General features: G+C 34.2%; 1 protein-coding gene across 10 annotated transcripts in view; it reads right to left on the bottom strand.

The window, feature by feature from the left end:
- The window catches only part of PCNX1 (pecanex 1), a 168,153-nt gene that overhangs the window by 73,221 nt on the left and 71,141 nt on the right, over positions 1-23,791 (bottom strand). For 7 of the 10 annotated variants that reach the window (XM_042990025.1, XM_042990024.1, XM_042990017.1 and 4 more), the window contains 3 exons: positions 19,204-19,336; positions 13,486-13,670; positions 975-1,065 (listed from right to left, as the gene is read on the bottom strand). In XM_042990025.1, coding sequence (XP_042845959.1) covers positions 975-1,065; positions 13,486-13,670; positions 19,204-19,336 — 409 coding nt within the window. The remainder of the gene's footprint in view (positions 1-974; positions 1,066-13,485; positions 13,671-19,203; positions 19,337-23,791) is intronic. The other 3 variants (XM_042990022.1, XM_042990023.1, XM_042990018.1) reach the window with 2 other exon arrangements.

Raw genomic sequence — 23,791 nt, 5'->3', positions numbered from 1 at the left:
CCAACTCTCTCTGCCCCTCCCCCACTCACACATTCTCTCTCAAATATAAATAAGCATTAAAAAAAAAAAAATTAATGGCACCTAAAAACTTTAAAAAACTAAGTGAACTGCCCATACATACATGTGTAATATTTAAACAGGTGTGTCCCATTATTAAATAAGTCCTAAAATAGGAATCAAATAAAATGACCCCTGTGAAAAAAATGAGCTAATCAGTCACTAATGTACCTCAAGGCAGCAACCTGAATAGATGAATCATATTAGAGTTTAAGAAAAAAATCTAATACATTCTATATTAGAACTGATTATGCCATCAAGATTTCTAGTTCTTATTTGCTTTTCTCCTAATTTCTCCCTTATCTTACAGTGTAATTTCTTCCTAAGGGAAGGAGAGAAAAGAAACTAAATAGAACAGATGACCCATGTTTTAAGAAATTCCTCTTTCTTATTGGTGATAAATAAATTTCAAAACACAAGGAAAGATGATCATGTAAAAAGACACGATCAAAAAACCCTTATGAAGAAATAAAATTTTTCAATTACAAAGAGACCTGATGAGTTTGAAGTTAGTAGTATAATTATTTTCCTAATAAGCTTTAAGAAGCTTTTTTATACATCATGCAGTGTGTGTGTGTGTGTGTGTGTGTGTGTGTGTGTGTGTGTGTGTGTAGCATGAAATCTAGAGTTAAACTTGAAATTGTGGGAAACCACTATCCCACTGTAAGATCCACAGGGAATTCTTACTTAATTATTTAAAATACAGAACAGCTTTCATTTTAAGAATAATGCTTTCTTTTTTCCAGAGCAATAAATTCTACCTTACATCTTTGGAGACAAATACACAATGACAAAATTATTTAAGCCAATATGAACAAATATTTTCAAAAGCACTTTTCCATCGCAAGGCTTCAAAGCTTTAAACATGGCAAATATATGCAAGTACATACGCTCTCCTAATAGGACTTCACACATACCAGATATTAGATGCTCTTCTTGCTGCCGGTTCAAAATTCACAAGTGACATATCACAGCCACCAGTCTCATAAAGCGTAGAAGAGAACTTACCTAGCAAATAAATGATTTTTTTAAAAAGCCATTAGAATACTCAAAAATTTTCCATCATAAAACACTAAACTTCAAACTTGTTACAATTTAAGAAAATGTACTGTAACCTTTTTCCAAAATATTCTAAAAACAATGATCTGCATGTAATTCAGCATGATGTGAACTGAAAAGGAATGCTGAACAGTGGGGCAAAATGTCAACATACATAATCAGGTTTTAACAGTAAGGGATTTAAGTCAGCTTTGCAATCCAGTTTCCTCTTTTCTCCTCTCAGGGCATTCTCAATTGAAGTAATCACATGAATGAATTTAACGTTGTTTAAAAGTCACCTGACCACTTTGCAAGTGGTGAGTGGCCATTTGGAAAGCCGCTTAAGTTTTAAGATCACTCAAACTGCAAGACAGCAAATTTCTGAGATTACCTTCACAGAGTTTTGGGTTCGTTTCTTGTTTTGGGTTTTTTTAACTCAACATACAATGTAATATTAGTTTCAGGTATAGAATTTAGTTATTCATCACTTACATACAACATTCAGTGCTCATCACAACAAGAGTCCCCTCCTTAATACCCATCATGTTGTGTTTTTTAAGAAAAAATGAAGTGTCCAAATGGATCTAAGAAGTTCAATCAATGAAGTATAATGTTGGTAATAATTAAATCACAGTATTTAATGAACATTACTGGTTGCATGAGTCTACAAGAACTCTCTGAAAAAATTTAAGAACACCATTAGCTGTAGCCAAATATCTCCACAAAGCCAATAAAAGGTTTGGAAATGATATTGGTTGCAAAGGAATGCAGGTTTAAAGAACTCTTAAAATGAACTCTGTAAGATAAAATGATTTCTGATAGTGAAATTTTAAAAATCTGCAGACTGTCTGAAATGCATTCCTCACCTTGACAACCTATGTCAGCCCTCTCAGTAGTGGGTAGGGAGCAGAAATAAATGAATATAAATTTCCAGTAGGACAGTGAAATGAGGTATAGAACCCTGCAACCATTTGCGACTTAGTCCGGGCTGCATCTTGATTGTTTATAAATAGGAGGAATCTTCAGGGCAATTTCAACTAGATGGCAGGGCTAAAAGATTTCTCTTCCATGACTACAATGTAAACAAGGTATGACCATTTTTATGTAAGTGAAATGCCTGAAAAGTAACAATAAAAGACCCCAGGATGTACTAATACTATAACTAAGGGTTCGCAAAACATCTCAACAATCACTTCATACTTGAAAAGGATCGGAATCTGAGAAGTTCTTTATTAAGTAGGATTATTTGAGTGCTTTCTATGGATCAGACAGAATATGTATTTTATTATGGTGTTTTCTGTAGCAGCATTTTTTTTTCTCAGAAAAATATATTCTTACGACAAATGAGAAAAAAAGCATTCTGTGAAATGTTTATTTCATTTGCTGTTTTTCAAGGGAGGATTATTCAGCACGTGGATTATCTAAAACTCTGCTTTTTGTCACCTCCACGTGCCACCCTCATCTTCTAGTCATGAATCATTCACTCAGCACTTCTAACACAAACCAGATTCAGCAACTAAAACGAAATAATACAAGCTGCCATCTGGCTTCTTCTTAGGTGTCTTGCTGAAATACTTTTTGAAGTGGTACAGTGGCTGTAGAAATTGTTAGCGAAGAAAAAACCTAAACAAAAATACTGGCTTGACCGAGATCTCAAAATTATTTTTAAATTGTAATTTTTTATGTTGTGCTCTTTCCTCATTTATCATGGCAAATGAAAAATTGGCTGTGCCACTATAAATAGCTTACATTAATAGGAAAAAGAAACATCAGATCAAAATTACACATGGCATAAATGCAGAATAATTATAAACCCATGCAAGTGAGTAAATCACAGAGTAACAAAGAGCTAGGAGGGCTTGGAAGCTATGTGTGAAATCCAGTAAGAATGGAATGGATAAACATAAGTATTTATGTCATATAATGTGTATTTTACAAATAATATTATATTCAATAGAATTTAAATTATGGGAATATATTCTGAATATATTTAAGCATTCCGTGGAATTTTTAATAATACAAGTTCTGTTTTGGGAATACTGAATATGACATTTATATGCAACTGAAATCAACTAAAGATATTATTCTTTGTAATTATCAAATGGAACAAAGAACCTTAAGTCATTATACAACTATACTCTCCTTTATGTATAGATGTCTGTTATAAAATGTAAATAGCTGCACATTAAATAAATAGAAACGTAAAAAGAAAGCACGCCCTTCAAAAAGCTCTTTACACAAAGAAGGCTAGAAAAATTGAGTAGTTTTATTACTATATAAATCAAGAACTCTGAATGCTTCTTTACAAACCAATGACTAACAAGTTATAAATTTTAGAAATTTAGCAAAGCATAAAACATGTCTATGAAAAAGGAGGCTATAATTTTAACAAATGTGCAATGACTTCAACTTTGATTTATTTCCCCCCTAAAAGGCTTTGTCTACATACTAATTTTAAGAACACGTTCAGGTCAAAAAAAAAAAAAAAAAAGAACATGTTCAGGTCAGAAAAGGCTGACAGTGTATTAAGGCTTCCTGGTATTTTTCTAATGTAACTCCACCAAAATAACAGATTCTAGGTCTCCTCTTGTACCTTTGGGCCTGGCAACTAAGTTAGCCCTTGAAAAGAAACAAATTTTATTCAGAGGATAAACAACTCAGGAAAAATTATACTAGAAACCATTTAGCTTAAGGTCTTGGTGAAAAACTTCGTAATATTTTAAGGTATAATAGTCTACTAAAAGCATCTTCAAAAATAACCAAAACAGAAATAAGTATATATTACTATTGGTTAAATAAAGATTAAGAATATCCTAAATCTGTACGAAGATCCTCAGCATACATATCAAATTTATATATATCTCATTTAAAATCAAAACCATGATGTAGTTACCCTTTAGGTCCAAAGTAAAATGTGCCCTTATTAATAACCCTATTTTTATAGTATCCTGTATCAAGAAAAATACTGTAAGTATTGACTTTTTCTGATGAATATAAATTGAGAAGAACAACAATGAAATGTGTCCTTCTCACATGAATTATGATTAAAAACTAAGTCATCTCAACATATTCAACTCCCAGGTAATAATTAGTTATATCTAACAGAATGGCTCGGTCATGATTTTAAAAGAAAACAATTACTTTCTGACAAAATAAGACTGGCGGCTGGAATTTTAGGCTTAATGATATTGGCCATGAGATAGCATCTAGAGATTAAGGGGGGGGAAAAGTTAACGTACCTGGTATTTCTCAGTTTTGAACATTGAATTGATTGCTATTGCCTATAAAAATTACATTTTATTACACAAAACCATTTTTTTTAGGTAGGAGAATTTCAAATAACCAAAAATCAATAAATAAGTGATGAATAACAGGAAGATGAATAAAACGAGATACTGATTTAAAGAAAAGGACCCTTGAAACACTTCCCTGAAGCCATGAATGGTGCAGCAGATAAACTCAAAATAGACAGGGGCAAGACCCTGATAAAAGACATGAGAAATTAATGGTATTCTCTAACTCCTAAGTCCTTGCTACACAGCACAAAGTGTATAAAGATTGTTCACTTGACTAAAAAACTCCTGTTGCATTCTTGATGCTACTCATTTTACTCATGTACCTTGGCAAGAGGTAGTTACTAGGACAGATCTTCTGTAGGATTCTTCTAATCCTCCCAGTACCAACAACAGAGGCCTTGGAAATTTCTTGATTTCCTTCTGTGGACCCTCCTCCCACTAGGCCTAATCCTGGTACACTGTTAATTGAGGTCTCTCTTCTCAAGTATTAACTCTTAGGGCAGGCAAGGGCTATGAGAGCAAAGCCAGACACAAGGGAAGCAGCTTTATAAAGTGCTTTTTTAGAAGGCTCTTGGAGGACCACATGCATCCACATGGGTAAGTTAAGTGCTCTACAGAAAGTGCTTATTTCTGATGTGATGAGTACTGTGTTCACAAAGCTATCTCAATGAATGTGGTAGAGAAAGACTTTTAAGACTAGTGCCAGTTTCTTGGATGGTGCCACCCTTATTATCACAAGTGGTACCTATGAGTCTCTGAGAAAGCGTGAGTTTTCACCAGACAGAAATGATTCATTTTATTTCTGCGTATAGTACAGGGTGGGCAAACTTTTTCTATACAAGGCCAGAAAATAAGTATTTTAGGCTTTGTGGGTCAGATAGTTACAACAATTCAAGACTACCACTGTAGCATGAAAGCAGCCACAGAAAACCCGTAACATAAATATGTATTTATTTTACTTTATTTATATCAACAAGCATCAAGCTGGATGGATTTCCCCCACAGGCCATAGTTTGCCAACCCCTCTCCTGGACCAAAAAAATGTACTAGAATGGGATCAAGGTACTATGCTACTTGTAATTAAAAGTTTCAATACTGAGGGGTGCTAGGGTGGCTCAGCCGGTTAAGCTTCCAACTCTTAATCTTGGCTCAGGTCATGGTTCGGGAGATCAAGCCCCATGTCACACTGACAACACAGAGCCTGCTTGGGATTCTCTGTCTCCCTCTCCCTGTGCACATCCCCTGCTCACTCTCTCTAAATAAATATTAAAAATAGACTTAAAAAAATAAAAAATAAAAATAAATGTTTCAATACTGAGAACCAATCCTTCTTCCTGGGATGTTCACCACTGTGCTAGTTTTTTGTTTTTGTTTTTGTTTTTGTTTTTTTAAACAAGAGAGTACAGAAAAGAACAGGTATGAGAAGAAAAGTTGGTTTAGAAGAGAGGTTTTGAGAACTGGTACGAAAAGACCAATGTCTCTACTGCTCAGCAACAATAAAATAGGTGTACATACTGGTCTCTTTTACTGACGTGGCCAATGTCCTCTAGTTCTGACTTAACGCCACATGCCTTCATTCATTAAGTTTCACTCTTACTGCCTAATCCCCAGATCAGGTGAACCTTCCAAAAGTGAATGTACAAGTTCATATTCTGCTATGATTTCATCATCTGCTCACATTTTCTTTCAAAGGGACAACCTCATCTTGGTAAAATCTACAACAGGACAGTGATACTGATGACATTACAAATGACAAGGTAAACAAAAAGGCAAGCCACAGAATGGGAGAAAATATTTGTGATTTGCATCTGACAAATTAGTTATGTCTAAAATATCACAAAAACTCTTACACCTCAAAAATAATACAACCAACCCAATTTTAAAAGTGAGCAAATTATTTGGACACACATCACAAAAAAAAAGATCAATAGTCATAAGAGAAAATGTAAATTTAAAACCACAATGAGATACAACCATTAGGGTTAAAATTTTAAAGGCCAGCAATAGCAAATGGGGACAAGAATGGGAATGAGCGCAACTCACATACACTGGTGGTGTGAATGTAAAACCACTTTTGAAAAGTTAAGTTTTACTAACAATGGCCAAAACCTGGAAATAACACAAACATCTATCAGATGAATGGATACACAATATACACACACTTGCACAATGGAATAATATTCAGCACAAAACAAGAATAAACTAACCCATGCAACGTGATGAACTAAAAACATTACTAAGTGCAAAAGGCCACATTACAACTGCATGTATATGAACTTCTAAAAGAGGGAGAACTATAATGACATAGAATATGCAGTGGCTGCCTGTGGCCAGGGGCGGGGGAAGGATGGGCTGCAATGGGGCAACAAAAAATCTTTTAAAGATGATGAAATGTTCTGTATCTGGATTGTAGTATTTCACAGGTGTGCACATCTGTTACAACTCAACCAACTGTACATGTTAAATGGATGCAATTCATCATACCTAAATTATATATCAAAAAGTTGATTTTAAAACAAAGAAGAAAAAAAAGACTGGTCAGGTTAAGAGTCTAAGTAGATGGAGGAACGTGAGACAGCATGTAATCAGTGGAATTTCTACAAAATATAAATCAAGAGTGAGTGATATTTGTTGTTTCTTTTTGTGGTTCATTTAAAAAAATACTACACATCAGATTCAAAAGTAGTACATAAAATGAAGAAAAGTTCCCTACTCCCCCAGAGACAGCCACTGTGTTCTTCTGAACAATTTTTATGTACATTTGTCCTAAGACAATTGGATCACTCTCCTCATACACATTCTAAAATTTACTTCTTTTGCTTACTAACTAGTTTAACTTTTCATGTCAATAATAAAGATGCAGACGTTGCCTTGGTGGCCCCGTCCATTAAGCCTCTGAATTCAGCTCAGGTCATGATCTCACAGTTTGTGGGTTCGAGCCCCATATCGGGTTCTGTGTTGATAGCTCAAAGCCTGGAGCCTGCTTCGGATTCTGTGTCTCCCTTTCTCTCTGCCTCTCCTCCATTTACACACACTCTCTCTCTCTCTCAAAAATAAATAAACATTAAAAATTTTTGAAAAAATAAAGATGCATCAAGTTCTAAATATTATACTGTTTATGTACTATCGTTTCTTTTAGAGGTTCTCTAATAACAAGAGATTTAGACTGTTTAAAGTTTGTCAAAATTACAAACAATGTTATAATGAATATCCACGTACATATATCTTTTCAAGTTCGCAAATTTTGAGTACTAAAAGCTATAGGCATTTTTGGTCTACAGTTCTAAACTGCTCTCTAAAAACATTCAATCTTCAGACTTTTTCCAATAATAGATACATTACACAAAGATGAAAAAGATCTCACCTTGTTTTTAATCTGCAATTTAAAAAATTATGAGTACAGGTGCCTGGGTGGCTCAGTCTATTGAGTGCCTGACTTTGGCTCAGGTCATGATCTCACAGTTTGTGGGTTCGAGCCCCATATCGGGCTCTGTGCTGACAGCTCAGAGCCTGGAGCCTGTTTCAGATTCTGTGTCTCCCTCTCTCTCTGTCCCTCCCCCACTCACACTCTGTCTCCCTGTCTCAAAAATAAATAAACATTAAAAAAATTATTAAAAAATAAAATAAAATAGATAAATAAATTTTAAAAAATTATGAGTAAACTTGAACTGTTTGTGACTGTATTTCAACTAGTATTTCAACTTTTCTAGTTACTGATCTTTATCTTATTGATGTAAAGTGCTTAATGTAGCAAAGACTGATGACTGACCTCCAGTATTCATCCTTTCCTTATTCCTTGTATTAATAGGACCTTCCCCTCATTGAATTTCAGCTGGGCCTATGTTCACCTAATTAGAGACATTTCCTAACCTCTCTTGCAGCTAGAAGTTGCCATGTGACTATGTATGGGCCCAAGGGAAGTGGGAGAAAGTGACAGGCACATTTCTCAAGTTGCAATCTGAAAGATAAAGACTAACTGTCCTTACTTTTTAGCAACACCCCCCGCCCCCCTTCCTGCTTTTCAGACAAATGACATTTGTTGACAACAAGTGGAGCAGCCACTATGGACCAGCAGGGAAGCCACACATGGAAGATAACAGAACCAACCCCCCTGCTAGGGACAGCTCCTGTGAGACTGTTAGAGAGACAGGTAAACTTCTCTTTTATTTTAGTCACTGATTGGTGAGGGGCTGGGGGAGGAGGGTGTCCTCCATTGAAGAACCCAACCTATATTTCAGCTAATGCATATATTAATCAAGTTTAACTTAAACTTAGCTTAACTTAAACTTAGTTTAAATAAACTATAATTACATAATAATGTTAATAATGATGATAGCAATGATTATTTATGTAATTGACTTATTATTGCCAGGCACTGTTCTAATTGCTTTGCACATTTTAATAGATATGATCCTCACTATAGACCTATGAAGTAGATACTGTTATTAATTTGATAAATTAGGGAACTGACGCACAGGGAGAAAATAACTTGCCCAAGGCCACACAGCTCATAAGCAGTAGAGTGTGGACTGGAAGACATGAAGTCTGATTGTGGACTCCACTACATCCTACTCCCTTTCATGGAGATTTCAGAGATAAAATATTATGCCATCACTTACAAACAAGTTAAAGAACAATTAATAACATGAATAAATAACATACATGCTAAGTGAAAAAAGCAAGATACAAAACTCATACAGTAGCACCAAGTCACCCACCATGATCCCAATTCCGTTTCAGGAAAGTATACAAAATGTGTGCATTAAAAAAGACAGGGAGGAAAAAATTATAAAATTTCAAAACTGAGTATCTCTAAGTGATAAAATTACAGATCACTTAATTTTCATTATAGTTTCTAATATTTCTAAACTTGTATTTCTGTTACAAGAATGAGAAAAATAAATTCTAATTTATCAAAATGAAGAAAATATACCCAAACTTCACACTTCTTCCTTTTAGATAATAATAAAGGATCTTTATTGCTTCAATAAAAATAAACATTTTGCTTTCATTTGTATATATTTTGTGTCGCACTCCCCTCAATAAAAAACAAAATGCAGCTTTTTTTGTATTCAAAAATATCAATAAAAGATCAAGGCCGCTGCAAAAAGAACATAACTTTTTGTTTAGATGAATGAAAATGATCTGCCATAACATAGGGCACTGACGTATAAACTCCAAGGTCCCATAGCCCTCTGATCTCTGTATAGTAAGAAAAAGTATCTGTAATGTAGCACAAAATGTTAAGGCATACAACATAAGACATATAACATATAACAAAATGCATAATACATATAACCCTTTTTAAACACCAAGGCTAACTCTAATAAAAATCATGAAAGTATTATAGATCATCTGAGCCTCGCTTTTTAAAGTAAAAAATTTTAAAGCCTCCAAATCATATTTCTGCTTAACAACGCATAGCTGCTATAAGCCGCTTAATAAAAAGGCCAATAGGGAGGGTAGGGTACTGGCAGATTTAAGTCTTTTTCTAGAGCTGACCACATTTTCAAGTTAATAAATTCTGTAGTAAGGCAGATTATCTCAAAGAATACCTTCTTTGTCAATCCTTGCATAGCAATGAAATAAAAGAAAGCCTCAGAAAAGTAAGTTCAGTCATCACTTTTTAAACCTCGAATGCATTAATGAAATTAAGAAAACATATCTGTCAGAGGAATATCACCTATGATTTTTATATATTTCATATTTGCATTTTAAACATAGATACAAACTTTTCCTCATTTCTTGTTTATTTTTTACATGAAAGTTTGATGTACTATTACATATACTTTTTCAAAGCATATCTCCACCAACGACCACCACTAATTTCATACACAGAAAAAAAACACACGTAAATTTTCCTGTTTTACCAGGCCTTATCTAGAACGTCTCCTCTGAGATGTGCCACATATTAAGCATTTAACTATCAACTATAAAGGCATCATTACATCAATTTATTAGTCTAAATTTACAAGAGAAAGCTGAGTTTAGCATAAAACTGAGAAGTGATTGCCAAGTTTTATAGAAAAAGCTTGATAGATTAAGCAAAAAAAAAAATAGAACTTTAAGGCTACGTGAATTCAGAGTCCCTCGTGTGACTTATCTGGGCACTAAGCACAGCTTATTTTATTTAGTGTAACTGCAATTTAATTCAGAATATAGTAGGAAACCAACTGCAAAGAAAGGAGTCCCCTAGAAGACTGGTGTGGAGGTAATTTAACCCTTAAGATGTGGTTAAAAAAAAAAAAAAGTGGTATGTTACACTGAAGGATTTGAGAAATTCTTAGATACTAACTGCCTTTTCAAAGATGCTAACTTTAAAACTTATCTGTCACATCATTGGAATCTTTTTTTTTTTTTAACTAAGTTTGCATGGAGGTGAAGTCTATAAATAAGAAAGAAAACCATCCAAATTTTTCCAACTAGGTTCTAAATTATATACTTATAATTCAGCCTTTAAAATTAAATATGATTAACAATTATGCCTGCTGAGTACCTATGATGAAAATACATTTTCTTCTGCTGAAAAAGCTACTAATAAAATCCTTAAAATACCACCTTCGGTGAATTTTTCCACCATGTCTAATGTTACCTGGTAACCTGACACGCTAGTTAAAATTCAACAGAGAAATAATGGGTTTATGGGTTTACGGCTGTCGTTTATAGTTGTGGTTATCTAGTATGATACCACAAAGTAAAGATGTAGAAAACAGTTAAGGAAAACTACCTAGGCTTAGAATTAAACAATGCCTGACTGCAAGTTTCCTTTGATCCAAAAAGGCTGTTCCTCTGTTTAAAGTAAACAACCAAGTATTATGTATATATGTGTACATATGCAAACATTTATATGCACTCAAACATACATATGTATGAATGTATATGTATGCTTGTATGAGTGTTTTATATAAATGCGTTATGTGTACACATTTTCATATGTAAATATTGTACATTAAAAAATTTTCAACTGAAGAAGCTAAATTTGGAAGGAAACAATCCTTTCTAAATATTTCATATTTTTAGGGAATATCATGACTCACTTTAACATATTTGAGTATACAGGACCCAAATTCATTTACCCAAAGTTATCTTACCACTGTTAATTATAATCATGAAGAAAATTAAACTATGTAACAAAAATATTCTAGTGGAATATATTATAAAAATCAGTATCTCCACCAATACCTTTAAGTTCAACTGTAGCTCATTTTCAGGATCTTTTTTGGCCAACTTTATATGCTATGGAACAAGTATACACTGTCCACTGATTGCTTGTTTTGTGCTAATTATCACAATACATTCAATTTGGCCGCAGCCAGGTCCCACAGGCCAGTAACTAGCTATTAGAAGGCAGGTAAGAAAAAAAATCCAAATTTCAAGACAACATCCTGAATATTCACCCACAGATGCTAAAGTCACTCCAGACTTTACCTTTAGAACTGTCCAGTGAGTTCCTATGTACATATTTTTAATAATCTGCAAGTGGATTCAGAATGGGATTTTACCATTAAGGCTTTCTTAGCAAGTTTTTGGGCAAATTAGGTTTTACAGAGAAAAGTCATCTACCGCATCATTTTATGTTTGATTTGGCACAAGTCTAAAAATCCAAAATGGGTCAAAATTAAGCCTTTTATTTTCACAAAGCTGCTACCACAAACCGAATGGGCAACAGTGATGGCAACTGTAATTTCATATGCACAAATTGACAAATCCTCTGTTCAAAGGGCTTTGAGTGAACCTGAGAGAAATAGCGATAAAAAGATATCAACTGAGTATCATTTGTAACTAAAAAAGTATCACCATTCTAATTCAAAGCAAGTAACCAAATTGAGGACCCTCCTAATAAACTCCCTTGCTTCTTCAAATTGTAAACTCAAAAGCAAAAGCACTCTGAAATTAAAATGTTTTATTGCCTTCTCTTTTTATTTAGAAATCACTATATATGCCAATGTTATAAATATCTTAGATGACCATTTTCAGGTTTCTGTAAGATTTGCTAAGGATAATTATTTTCATCAATATGCTTGTCTAATTGTTAACTTTCTATAACTAAGGATTTTTACAAAATGGGAAATGTCAACAAATGGCATATGAAACGTTATTATATCTAATTCGGGCATCTTATACCACACATCCTTCTAGCCAAAGTGCCAAGTGGATTATCATCTCTATAAATGAAACACAGCTATAACAAAACAAAATCACTGGGAGCAAATGTGGTGCTTTCAATTGTGTATTTTTTAATAACAAAATTCTCTTCATTGTTTTTCATTTTCTTGTTACTAATCTGCATTCTGAACACAAGATAGATTATACAGAGAAATAGAAACCAAAGAATAAAATACTCTATATTTTATATACTTTGTATATATTTTACATACAAAGTATAATATAAAATACTGTCTGTAAAGTACAAAAGAGGTATCTGAGTGGCTATGCATTACTGAGGTTTTAAACTACACCACCCCTCTGAGAATAAACTACTTAATAACTTATATTAATATTTATAGGTATATTAACAGGAAAAAGAAAAAACTTGATGAATTTATTGATATTAGTATAGAGCCATGGTGTCCTCAGAGTACTGCATTTAGGATGACGTAAGTCTATCTCAGGTGACAGACACTGAAATGAAATACAGAATACCCAAAAGAAAGATTCCATAGCAACAGACCATCAGAAAGTATTTTTGCCCTTCCTGCAGCACATTCAGCAAATGCAAAGAATTTAAGATTTAATCAAAATCATTCTTCATAAAATCAGCATTTCCCCACAGAGTACAAGTGCCAACGAGTAACAGGACTGCCCGAATCATTTTAAGAGAACACTAAAGCATGAACATTAATACTTTTAACTATCTACCAATAATATGCTAAAAACAACAAAACAAAACAAAACAAAACAAAACAGTAAAAGTTGAGAGAAACCGAAAAGGGAAAGCAAGTCAAATTTTCCTCACACATAGGACAAATCCTATAAAAAAGTGCTCTCATGCATAGTTGCAAATGAAGCTGTCTCACAGAAATTGCAATCATTGTTACCCATCATCTGCTGTATTACAGTTTTGTATCACCAAGATTACATAAGGCCTGCATACCAAGTTCATCGTGCAAACTGCTGCCGCCTACAGCAGATGCATTGTCATGTGATGCTTCTAAGTGGACACTCCCATTTCTCACCAGCAAGGAGGCACTAGCACTGAGCACTGCAGCCTGGGAAGGGGGGCGGGACTGGACTTTGACCTGGGCTGTGGACTGCTGGCCTTGCTGACCATCTTGAAGGCTAGGAAAAAACATGGATTGGGGAGACATTACAGGGAAGAAAAGAAAAAAACAACAGCTAGAATGAAGTCAATATAGAAAATGGATTTCAAAATGTAACCTGATTTTTTCAATGTAACCTAAGAAAGCTAACAAACTTTGTAACATATACAGATTACACTGCTGTCTTAAATCTTCTGGTCCTTAGAAAACTGAATCATTGTGATGAACACAGCAAACATTTAATGTATACGTAAACTAACCAATCTGTGACTTTTCCCCACCCCAAGCCAACAAAATTCTAGTGTAAGGAAAAAGAAAGCAGCAAAGAAAAACAAGCACATTAACTATATATGGGGGTTGTAGCTGGTCCCCAAGAGATAAATCCTCTTTGTCAGTTTAAATATGCACTCTTCTTTATAACCTTTATAATTCTAGAATTGTTCTTTCAAATATTCTGGCATCTCGAATTCACAATAAAACAAAGTTTCTATGCACCTGAAAACCAAAGAATCCTTATCAAATGCGACCAAGGTGACAATTTTCAATCAAAAGAAAATCACAAACTAGTGCAAGAGAAATGGAATAACAAACATCGACTCAACCGAGTGAAATACAAATGACTGCTGGGATGCTGCAAGTATGATTAATTTATAAAGTTTTTTTTCTATGAAAAGCCTGCATATTTTTTAAATAAAGCCACACAGGCTCTGTATACATGTTATTACCTTCTCCAACCCATTTCATCATTTCATTAACAAGGGCCCATCATTTTAGAAAATCTTAAAAATATTTTGGAAACCTGTAATTTCTCAAGGGATATTACAGTCTTTTTTAAATCTTACAGAATTCTGTTAATATATTATTAGTATTTTCTTATAGACTTGCCATTTATTAAAACTATCAAATCTAAATATCTAAACATTATCTATAATTAAGAAACTCTATTATATTCTTAACTCATTTTATATTTTAGATGTTTAAAATACTATGAATTTTAATGTGCTTAATACTCAAATTTAAATCAATGAAACTCATGAAAATATTTTGAGTATAATTATTATATGTCATTCTCTACATGATGTTCAAAGTAACTGCATTGTTATTAAATTAGACCTTTGAGTAAACAACAACAACAACAGCAAGACTGCTGCATAGGATGGCCTTATTCAGTTATTTTATCATTTTTTTGAGTACCAACTTCTTTCTAATGTTCTGAATTCAAGGCAATGATTTCTCTGATGCCTATAAAATAAACTCATCTCTATGGGCAGTGAAGAAAGCTGCAATTTAAAGCAACCATGTAATAAAAGACTAGAAAACACTGCTTATGTTGCTGAAGCCTGTGGTTATGGCAACAGAATACACTTTAGAATCACACTGTCTGATAAAGTAACCACATGTGACTATCTACACTAAAATTTTAGTTCCACAGTTCCACCAAGCTCATTGCAAGTGCTCAAGAGCCACATAAAGTAGCTAGTGGCTGCCATAGTGAAGAGCTACCGGAGTGGGCAAAAGCTAGTAGTTAGTGTCCACCACACTGGACAGTGTTGATTACATAGATCTTTCTACCGCCACAGAAAGTCCTACTAACCATTACTACCTGGAACATTCATAGTTCAGGCTTCTTTTAGAGCCAACAAAAAGTATACACTCTAAATAGAGCAGAGGAATGTGTGGAACACATGAAAAAACCAAGTCCACACAATGTTGACTTGTTGATGCTTACTTGCATTATTTGTTTAAGCTGTAACTATAAAGGTATTCGTTTAATAACTCCTTTGGAGTAGATGTTTGTACAATTGACATAAATCAAGAGATGATCTTGGGAATTAATGGAATCAAATATCGTTGTATTTTCCATACATATATAATAAGTCTGTTACTCTTCCTCAAAATCCAAAGTTATTTACAAAGCTTACCAAAATGACCAAATCTTACAAGGGAGAAAATTCTGACAAAAAAGGTGTTTTAAGTAGTTCAACTGCTATGTCCCTTCCGATTCTGAATTGGAAGACAGAAGAATTTTATACAATATGTACTCAACAAATCTTTCTGTCCTTTTTTGTTTTTACTTAAAGTCAAAAACAAAGGTGCTATATGGCAGTTAGGTGTATTTTAATATGAACACATTTGAGAATACAATAATCCTCAACATACCCATATATACAAAAAGGTTTCCAAAGTATTAGGCAATGCACGAAAATCGATTCCAGAATAAAGAAACAAAAGAAACTAGTGAAAATCTATGTGGCTGTCAAGGTTTTGAACATCAAAAGCTAATCATAAATGTTTATGTCCCTCGAATTCCTGTTTTGAAAATCCTTCAACAACAAAAAAACCTCTCATTTTTACAGAAGTTGGCAGGAAAACTATTCCTGGATGTTTGTACTTTACCTAACTAATAACCGACAGGAGCTAATATTTTTTAGAGTATCAATTCTCTATCAAAACTACCAGTTTGAGAAAAGGTAGCAACTATTTTACAACATAGTAAAAGGAAAGATAGAAATTTAGGTCTAACTATTGGCTATCAACAGCATCACTGACATGCAATCTTACCCATTAACATTTCCAATTTAAATGGCAGAAAAACAGGGGCCTCTGGGTGGCTCAGTGGGTTAACTCTTTATGTCAGCTCAGGTCACGGTTAGTGAGTTCAAGCCCCCACATCTGTCAACACAGAGCCTGCTTGGAATTCTCTCTCTTGCCCCTACCCCACTAGTGCTCTCTTGCCCCCTCTCTCAAAAATACAAAAATAAAGTTTAAAAAATAATAAGGAATAGCAGAAAAATATAGTTGGTCTTGGTCTTTCTTTCCTCTGTACCACTTATTTAGAATTTGGCACCTTCTGCCTTATATCGTTGGTTATTTTTATTTGTGTCTCCATGATGAAAAAGTAAACTCTAAGAGTATCATCACATTATTCTTATGAATCTGCAGATTCCAGAGAATACTCAAAGGAATGCCTTGAACACAGTACACAAACAACAAATATTTGGTGGATTTTCCTGAGTACCACAAAATGATCCCTATGAATTTCTAATCATGTATTCTGTTACTACTATGGCCTTATTTGATTACAGATCTTTCAATCTTCTAACACTTTAAAAAAAAAAAAAAAAAAAAAAAAAAGATCTAAGAATAAGATAAAGCTTTTGTCCCCTCCCCAAATGCAACTAATTTTTCATTCCAGTCCATTAACCAGAGTTCTAAAAGATACCATATTTGGGTTGATAAAAATAGATAAATATGGAACTCTTAATACTAGTACTATAAAATTTTTAAATATTAATCTTTGCTTTTCTCTCTAGTAACAGAACTGGCAAGGGCCTATCGAAGCTACCTACGAGCCTAACTTAATGAAAAGGACACTTAAAAATAATTCTGAAACAAGACATTCTAACAATTATTTTAAAAATCTGCATTTTCCCTTCAGGAAGAAATTTATGATTCACTCACAATCCTTGAAAACATACAATTTACCAAGTTGCTTTTGACTGTCAATTACTTGAACTATTCATTAAAGTTTAAAATAAGTTAGTACATTTTACTGGTACTTATATAGTAATTGTAATTAAAGTACTGTCACTCCTATTCCATTTCCTTTTTCAAGTTTTCTATGACCATGCAATCCTATATTTACTTAAAGATGAGAGTATTATTATGTAATTCAAACAGAATTAACACCAATATTTTCTACCTGAATATTTTTGCAATTTAAAAAAATTTTATCCATTGGTGTTTTTAATTTCTCTAAGCTAAATTGTATCTTATTTCATCCATGATGAAGTCACCTATTTAAGATACATGTAAAGTTTATGCTGGAAATATCCTAGAATCTTAACAAAATCTGCACACTGACTACTAGAAGATTACCTGCCAAAAATTCTAAAATGAGTGCTTTACAAGTAAGATTCACGCCATTAGCCTCATTTGAACGGTGATGTATTTAAAACCCTACAGAATTCTACATGATTGGCTGGAGTTAGAACACAGTTCTTTAATATTCCACCAGGCAAAGAAAAAAGTAATTTGTCTGCGTTTGTTGGGTAAGTGGGATCCAGCAGGCTTATTTGTGGCAAAGAATGAAAGGGTTTGCAAAGACCAAAAAAAGAAGGTTAAAATAAAAAAAGGGATTAATAAACAGCACCATGGAGTAAGAAAGCAAACAGGTCTATGGCAAGTGTTATTAAAGGGGCAAAATGAAAAGGTTAGAAAAAACAAAACAAAAAGTAAAATGAAATGCTGAGCTCTTTCTGCAGGTTGGGGCTAGACCCCAAATCCATCAGCAGAAAGAAGTTAATTCAGGGAGAAGGGGAGGGTTCATAAAAGGCAAAGGTGCTCAGAAAAAGGTTTCTAGACCAAATGTTTTTTTAACTGGTGCCTTCCCATTTTTATATTTTCAATGTTGGTTTAACTAATCCATACTACTTCTTACAGAATTATGTATTACTGCAGGATTAATTAGGAACATGACCCACAAAAGGTGAAGCTCCTGATTGTAATGTAAAACCCCAAAAATAAGCAAGTCTTAAATTGCAGGGAAACGTAAAGAGAAAGACTTTGTTACTCTCAAGAACAGGATTTTAACAAGGGAAGGGGGTCAGCTCTTCTGATCTACCATGTATTCAACAGGAGTTGTTTCACTAAGTGTTCTTTTTGAATTCCAGATTAAAATGTAGGAAAATAATTTGGTAATGGTGACTTTCAACAGAGATTAATGAGAGTATATGGTATTTTATGTGCACTGCCTAAGCAAGCACATGTAAAGCATTTTTGTCCATATTTGTATGAAAGCATAAGCATAAATGTTTTGATGTGTAAGACATACTTGAGAATAAAACACTAAAAGTTTAATGGAAAACTATTCCCAATATTATAAATAGATGTTTTCCTAATTAGGAATATTGGGAAATGCAAAAAATGTTTTTCTTCAGCACTAGTATAAGTGGAGAAATTCAACACAGATATATACAAATATATACATATATATCCAATTGACGGTACTTTGCCATAGAGTATTTTCGTCCCATGTCATTTACCAGGTTCTACTGATTATGAAATAAAAGATACAAATTGTTAAGCAATACAAAATATATATTTTAGTGAAATGAAATAAACTGGCTTATCAAGCTGAGGTCAGTTATCTGTATTCCTCAACAAGCTCACCACTCAGCCCATAACTGTTCCTATTAAACTGATCAAGATGTTGGGGAAAAGATGCTGCAATAATATTAATAGGGAGTAGAAAAAAAAATGAAAAGCTGACTTAAGGCCTCTATTTACATTTATAGAGCTGCCCTAAAGTAATTTTGCTATTTAAAATGGACTAACCCAATCTGATCGTTTTGTCTAAACAGTGCAACACAAGGCATGCAGAATGCAGCAGGCTCGTGGTCACATGCAGAGAAAGCCCAAAGAGCTTAAAACTATAGGAGAAACTGGAGGGAAAAGAAAAAGCAATTTGAATGCTTTCCTGGCACTGACAGAACAGGTTAGAAGGTCTGTTACATGCATGCTAAGCTTGGTGGAATTTTAAAATACCATACCTGAGGGGTGATCCGATGAGCAATGTAGGAGGGGTAGGGTTACTCCCTGCATTGTGCCGGCGCCGTACTGCCTGGCGCCTAAATGTGCTGCGTTCACGGCGAAATGACACTGCCTCCTCGCTGGCCTGTGCTGCTGTATCAAGATAGACTTAGGTCAAATAGGAGCCTAGGTCAGAGATGTAAATAGCAGCTGAGCCTGCCTCTCCCGTCTTCCCACCCTCAAACGTAAAGGGAAGCTATCTGCTTGAGCCCAAGGGCTTTCATACATACACTGTTAATATGGCGCATCAAAGAATACACAAGACATACACATTGTTTATTTAAAGATAATTGGTTCTTTAATGCTTTTGATATATCTGGCCTCACCATCTTCTCTTCAAACTCAATTTCCTATTTTAATATCTCCATTGGTTTAAACCTTCATCTAGGGGCTCCTGGGCAGCTCAGATGGTTAAGCTCGGACTTGATTTTGGCCATGCTCTCACGGTTGGTAAGCTTGAGCCCCCCATGTCCGGCTCCAAGCTGTCAGTGCAGAGCCTGCTTGAGATTCTCTCTCCCCCCAAAATAAATGAATAAAAAAACTTTGAAAAAATAAATTAAAAAAAAACTTCGAAAAAAAATACAAATAAATCACACACTCTTGAATTAAGTCAACTTCACAAGTGCAATATTTGTTAGTTCCAACTAACAGGTATGGGGCATTATTTTCCTACTGTCAAGAGGACAGTAGAAGCAAACAATAATACTGCATTTTTTAAATATTTATTTTGAGGCAGAGAGAAAGAAAACACGAGTGGGGGAGGGGCAGACAGAGGGAGAGAGAAAGAGAATCCCAAGCAGGCTCCACGCTGTCAGTGCAGATCCCAGCACGGGGCTCAATCCCGTGACTGAGAGTCCATGGCTTGAGCCGAAAACAAGAGTCAGACGCTTAGCTGACTGATAATACTTCATTTTTGATGCCAGAGGTAAGGAAGCTATTCATCCCACGCTGCACTGTGGCGTAACTTTGGCAGCTTTTTAAATGTTTAGTTCAAGACAGCATGGACATATCTTAACTGTGAAGTAGTGAGCTGCCATGAAACGTTATTCAACTCTACGCCAGCAGCACAGGTCCCCTCAACATTAGGAAGCAAGTATCAGCAAGATGGCAAGTACAGAAATTCATAGTTTAATCCAAAAGCGATAAAGTACAAACTAAAACCAAATATGCAACAATGACAAATACACAACCATGGCTTAATAGAGTCACATAAAATTTTATAAAACCATTCTAATTGACTGATTTCAGTTTCTAGAACAAAATGCAAAATGATGCTTTATCTATGTGAATTTAAAACAATGGTTTCCTAGTGATCTAAATATTTTAGGGATGATTTTGACTTTGACAAAGGGTATCTGCATACTAAATATAAATAAACACAAAATGTAGTACAGAAACATTCTTTCAAAACACTTTTTTTCTATTAAGTATTATGAAAAAGATTACAAATTCAAGAATGTTGCATTCAGATTTCAGTTCTCTTGCAAGTTTTCTTGACATTTTAAAAACGTTACTAATTCTCAAATAGTTCTTCTGCTTAGCAACAGCCATTTCCATCAATTTGGATGTTGATTTTAATAAAGTATTCTTTTTAATGTTTACATTCTGTACCCCTTCCTCAGACTGCACTGGTGGGTATTAGATTAGGAATATATGCACTGCCTTCAAAAGGATAACTGTCTCTATGTAGCCACTTTCTTCTACTGCAGGAATGACAAACACAACTATTTCACCCATCTGGCAAGCTTCCGCCAGTAAAAAGTAGAAGTCACAAATGACAGAACGCCTACTTATTTTTCAGCTCACATACTACAGTGATATTCTGAGTTAGGCAACTAAATAAGAAGTTAGGTTTTGCGGCTTTGGCTCCAAATCAGACTGGACTCCTAATATTTCTTTTCTTTTTTTCCCTCCAGTTTCACTGAGATATAATGAAAAATCCTTTAAATGTGAAAAAGCTGTTACTTGTGATATAAAAGCTCATGTACACAAAAATTACATGTGACCTGTGAGAACAAATGATCATTAAACCTGGTCATCTAGAACTGTGCTGTCCCCAACACGGTAGCCACTAGCCATATGTGGCTACTTAAAATTAAATAAAATTAAAAATTGAGTTTATCAGATCCATAAACCACATTGCAAGTGCTCAAGAACTACATGTGCCTAGTGGCTACCAATATTGAGAACATTTCCATCGTCACAGAAAGTTGTACTGGACAGTGCTGATCTAGAAATTCAAGGACGCCTTTCTGTCACCACCATCTACAAAGCCTACTGTATGCTCTGCCTATTCCTGACAACTATGATTTCAGTAATAGGAAACTGCAACCAGCACTGTCACAAAGGAGAAACCGTACTGGCAGGCAGTCACTAGATAAAGGATAAAACAAGCCACTTGCAGGAAGAAATGAAAACTTACATGAGTGACTGTTAATGGCTCTTGGACATGAGCAATGTTAACTGAGGTAATGGAATTTAAAACCACTCCTAAAACTCAACTCAAGATACTTTGTGAACTTATATTGAAGATTTCCATTTTACTGTAACAAACTACTACTCAATTTACAGGTCAATTCACTTCATTAAGAAACTTTCAAACATTCTCTCTAGTTTTAGATAACCAGAATAAGAGTAAAATTTACCCAGATATAATTTAAGGAGAATAATTCAATCCATAAAATGTACTAAAATTACTCTGAAGGATTTGGATAAAAGCAAAATGTAATCATTGAAGACTGAGAATAAATAGAAAGAAGGGAAATAGGAAACATTTTCTTTATTATCTTCCTTCTACTGAAGACTTAATGGTGTTAATTTTAAGTAAAAGCTAGTTATTGCATAATACTAAGAAGAAAACACAACTGTTAGTGTCCATTTATAGTCACAATGTCCTCTGGCTTCTTCAGAAAACAACTTTTTTTTTTTTTTGCTATTATTGCACTATTCATATTTTGTCCTCTGCAAAAGAACTACATAATACTACTTACTCTCTTAATAAAATAGTTTTAGAAACACCCTAAGATGAAAGTTTAGACATCCTCTGAACAATGTATTAAAGTGGAGTTATGATTACTGCCTACAGTGTCCTTGTGATATTCAGGGTGTAAATATCTAATGCTAAAAGAATTTTCAATGTTTACTGTAACAATTACTTTAACAATAGCTAGGATCACACATTCAACTGAAAACACTATGCCATAATTTATGGTCACAACAAATAAAACTAAACCGTGCCCCCTGAAAAACGTACTACTAAATCAAAACATCTCTATTTGGAAGAGGGTCCAAAGGGGGTCCAGTTCTATTAGCGCCAAGGAAAGAAAAGTGTCTTTAAAAAAGCTTAAAATAATTTGCCACAAGCATATTCAATCACATTAGTTATAGCTACACTTGCTGAAAATTCACTTCTACAACCCAATTATAATAAACTTTTTGAATCTTTTAACTTTGTAAGAGAAAGAAACAAAGCACACACACACAAAAATCTTTGAACTAAGGAACCAAACAGGAGGGAGAAAACACTTTAAAACCTGGTTTGGGGAGCACGTGGGTGGCTCAGTCAGTTGAGCATCCGACTTCAGCTTAGGTCATGACCTCACAATTCCATGAGTTGAGCCCTGCATGAGGCTCACTGCTGTCAGCGCGGAGCCCCCTTGGGATCCTTTGTCCCCCACCCCCCCTCCCCCTTCCCTGCTCATGCTCTCTCTCACAAAAATGAATAAACATTAAACATAAATAAATAAACAAAACCTGGTTTTGAAGTTGACACTGCTTTTGAATTGTGACACTGCTTAAAACTCAGTATCTTCTGGCAAAAAAAAAAAATGAAATTAACTAGAATAAGAGCATAAAACACAAGTAAGAAAAATTTAACACACTAGGTACAACCAAATTTAAAGCATGTATAGGTATAGGAGGGGGAAAAACATTCAATGGACTCAAAAACCATGAATAACAAGAAAGATTTAAAAATACTTTCAAGGACATATACTTAGACAATTGTGAATTTTTTAATGTATATTTTTAAAATTACCAAGTCTTGACTTTTTAATCATTTCTTTGTGTTAGCAAACTTCAACAGACTGAATTATAAGCCCAGCAAGTTTAAGAACCTTGGATCATGTAGCTCTTTACTTTTGAGGTAGTAATACAATCACTCAAGTAAATTTAAACATTTACAGGGTACCTAAGGGCAATTCCTGTACAAGGCACAGATAGCCTAAGACATTTTAGACAGCTGTGGTATGATCTATTCTTAAAGATCAAATAAAAAACAAAATCCACAATACATATACCTCCCACCTCAGGAGTTACTTCTCAGTTACCTAAATGAGTTAAGGAAAATTCTCTAAATCCTACATTGAATTGTTTTAGTACGATTATTTATTTTTATAGTGAGGATACTGAAATAGACTATCAGTTTGTTTTACTCTGTGAATGAAAAGAGGAAAAGCATTAAAGGCAATGAGTAGTTTCACAATGGCAGGGAGGTATATTGCAGCCGCTCTGGAAAACAGTGTGGAAGTTCCTCAAAAAATTAAAAAT

The sequence above is a fragment of the Panthera tigris genome, chromosome B3 (assembly GCF_018350195.1).
Source record: "Panthera tigris isolate Pti1 chromosome B3, P.tigris_Pti1_mat1.1, whole genome shotgun sequence".
Taxonomy (NCBI): domain Eukaryota; kingdom Metazoa; phylum Chordata; class Mammalia; order Carnivora; family Felidae; genus Panthera; species Panthera tigris.
The sequence above is the reverse complement of the archived record's forward strand: the minus strand, read 5'-3'. Positions and strand labels throughout refer to the sequence as shown.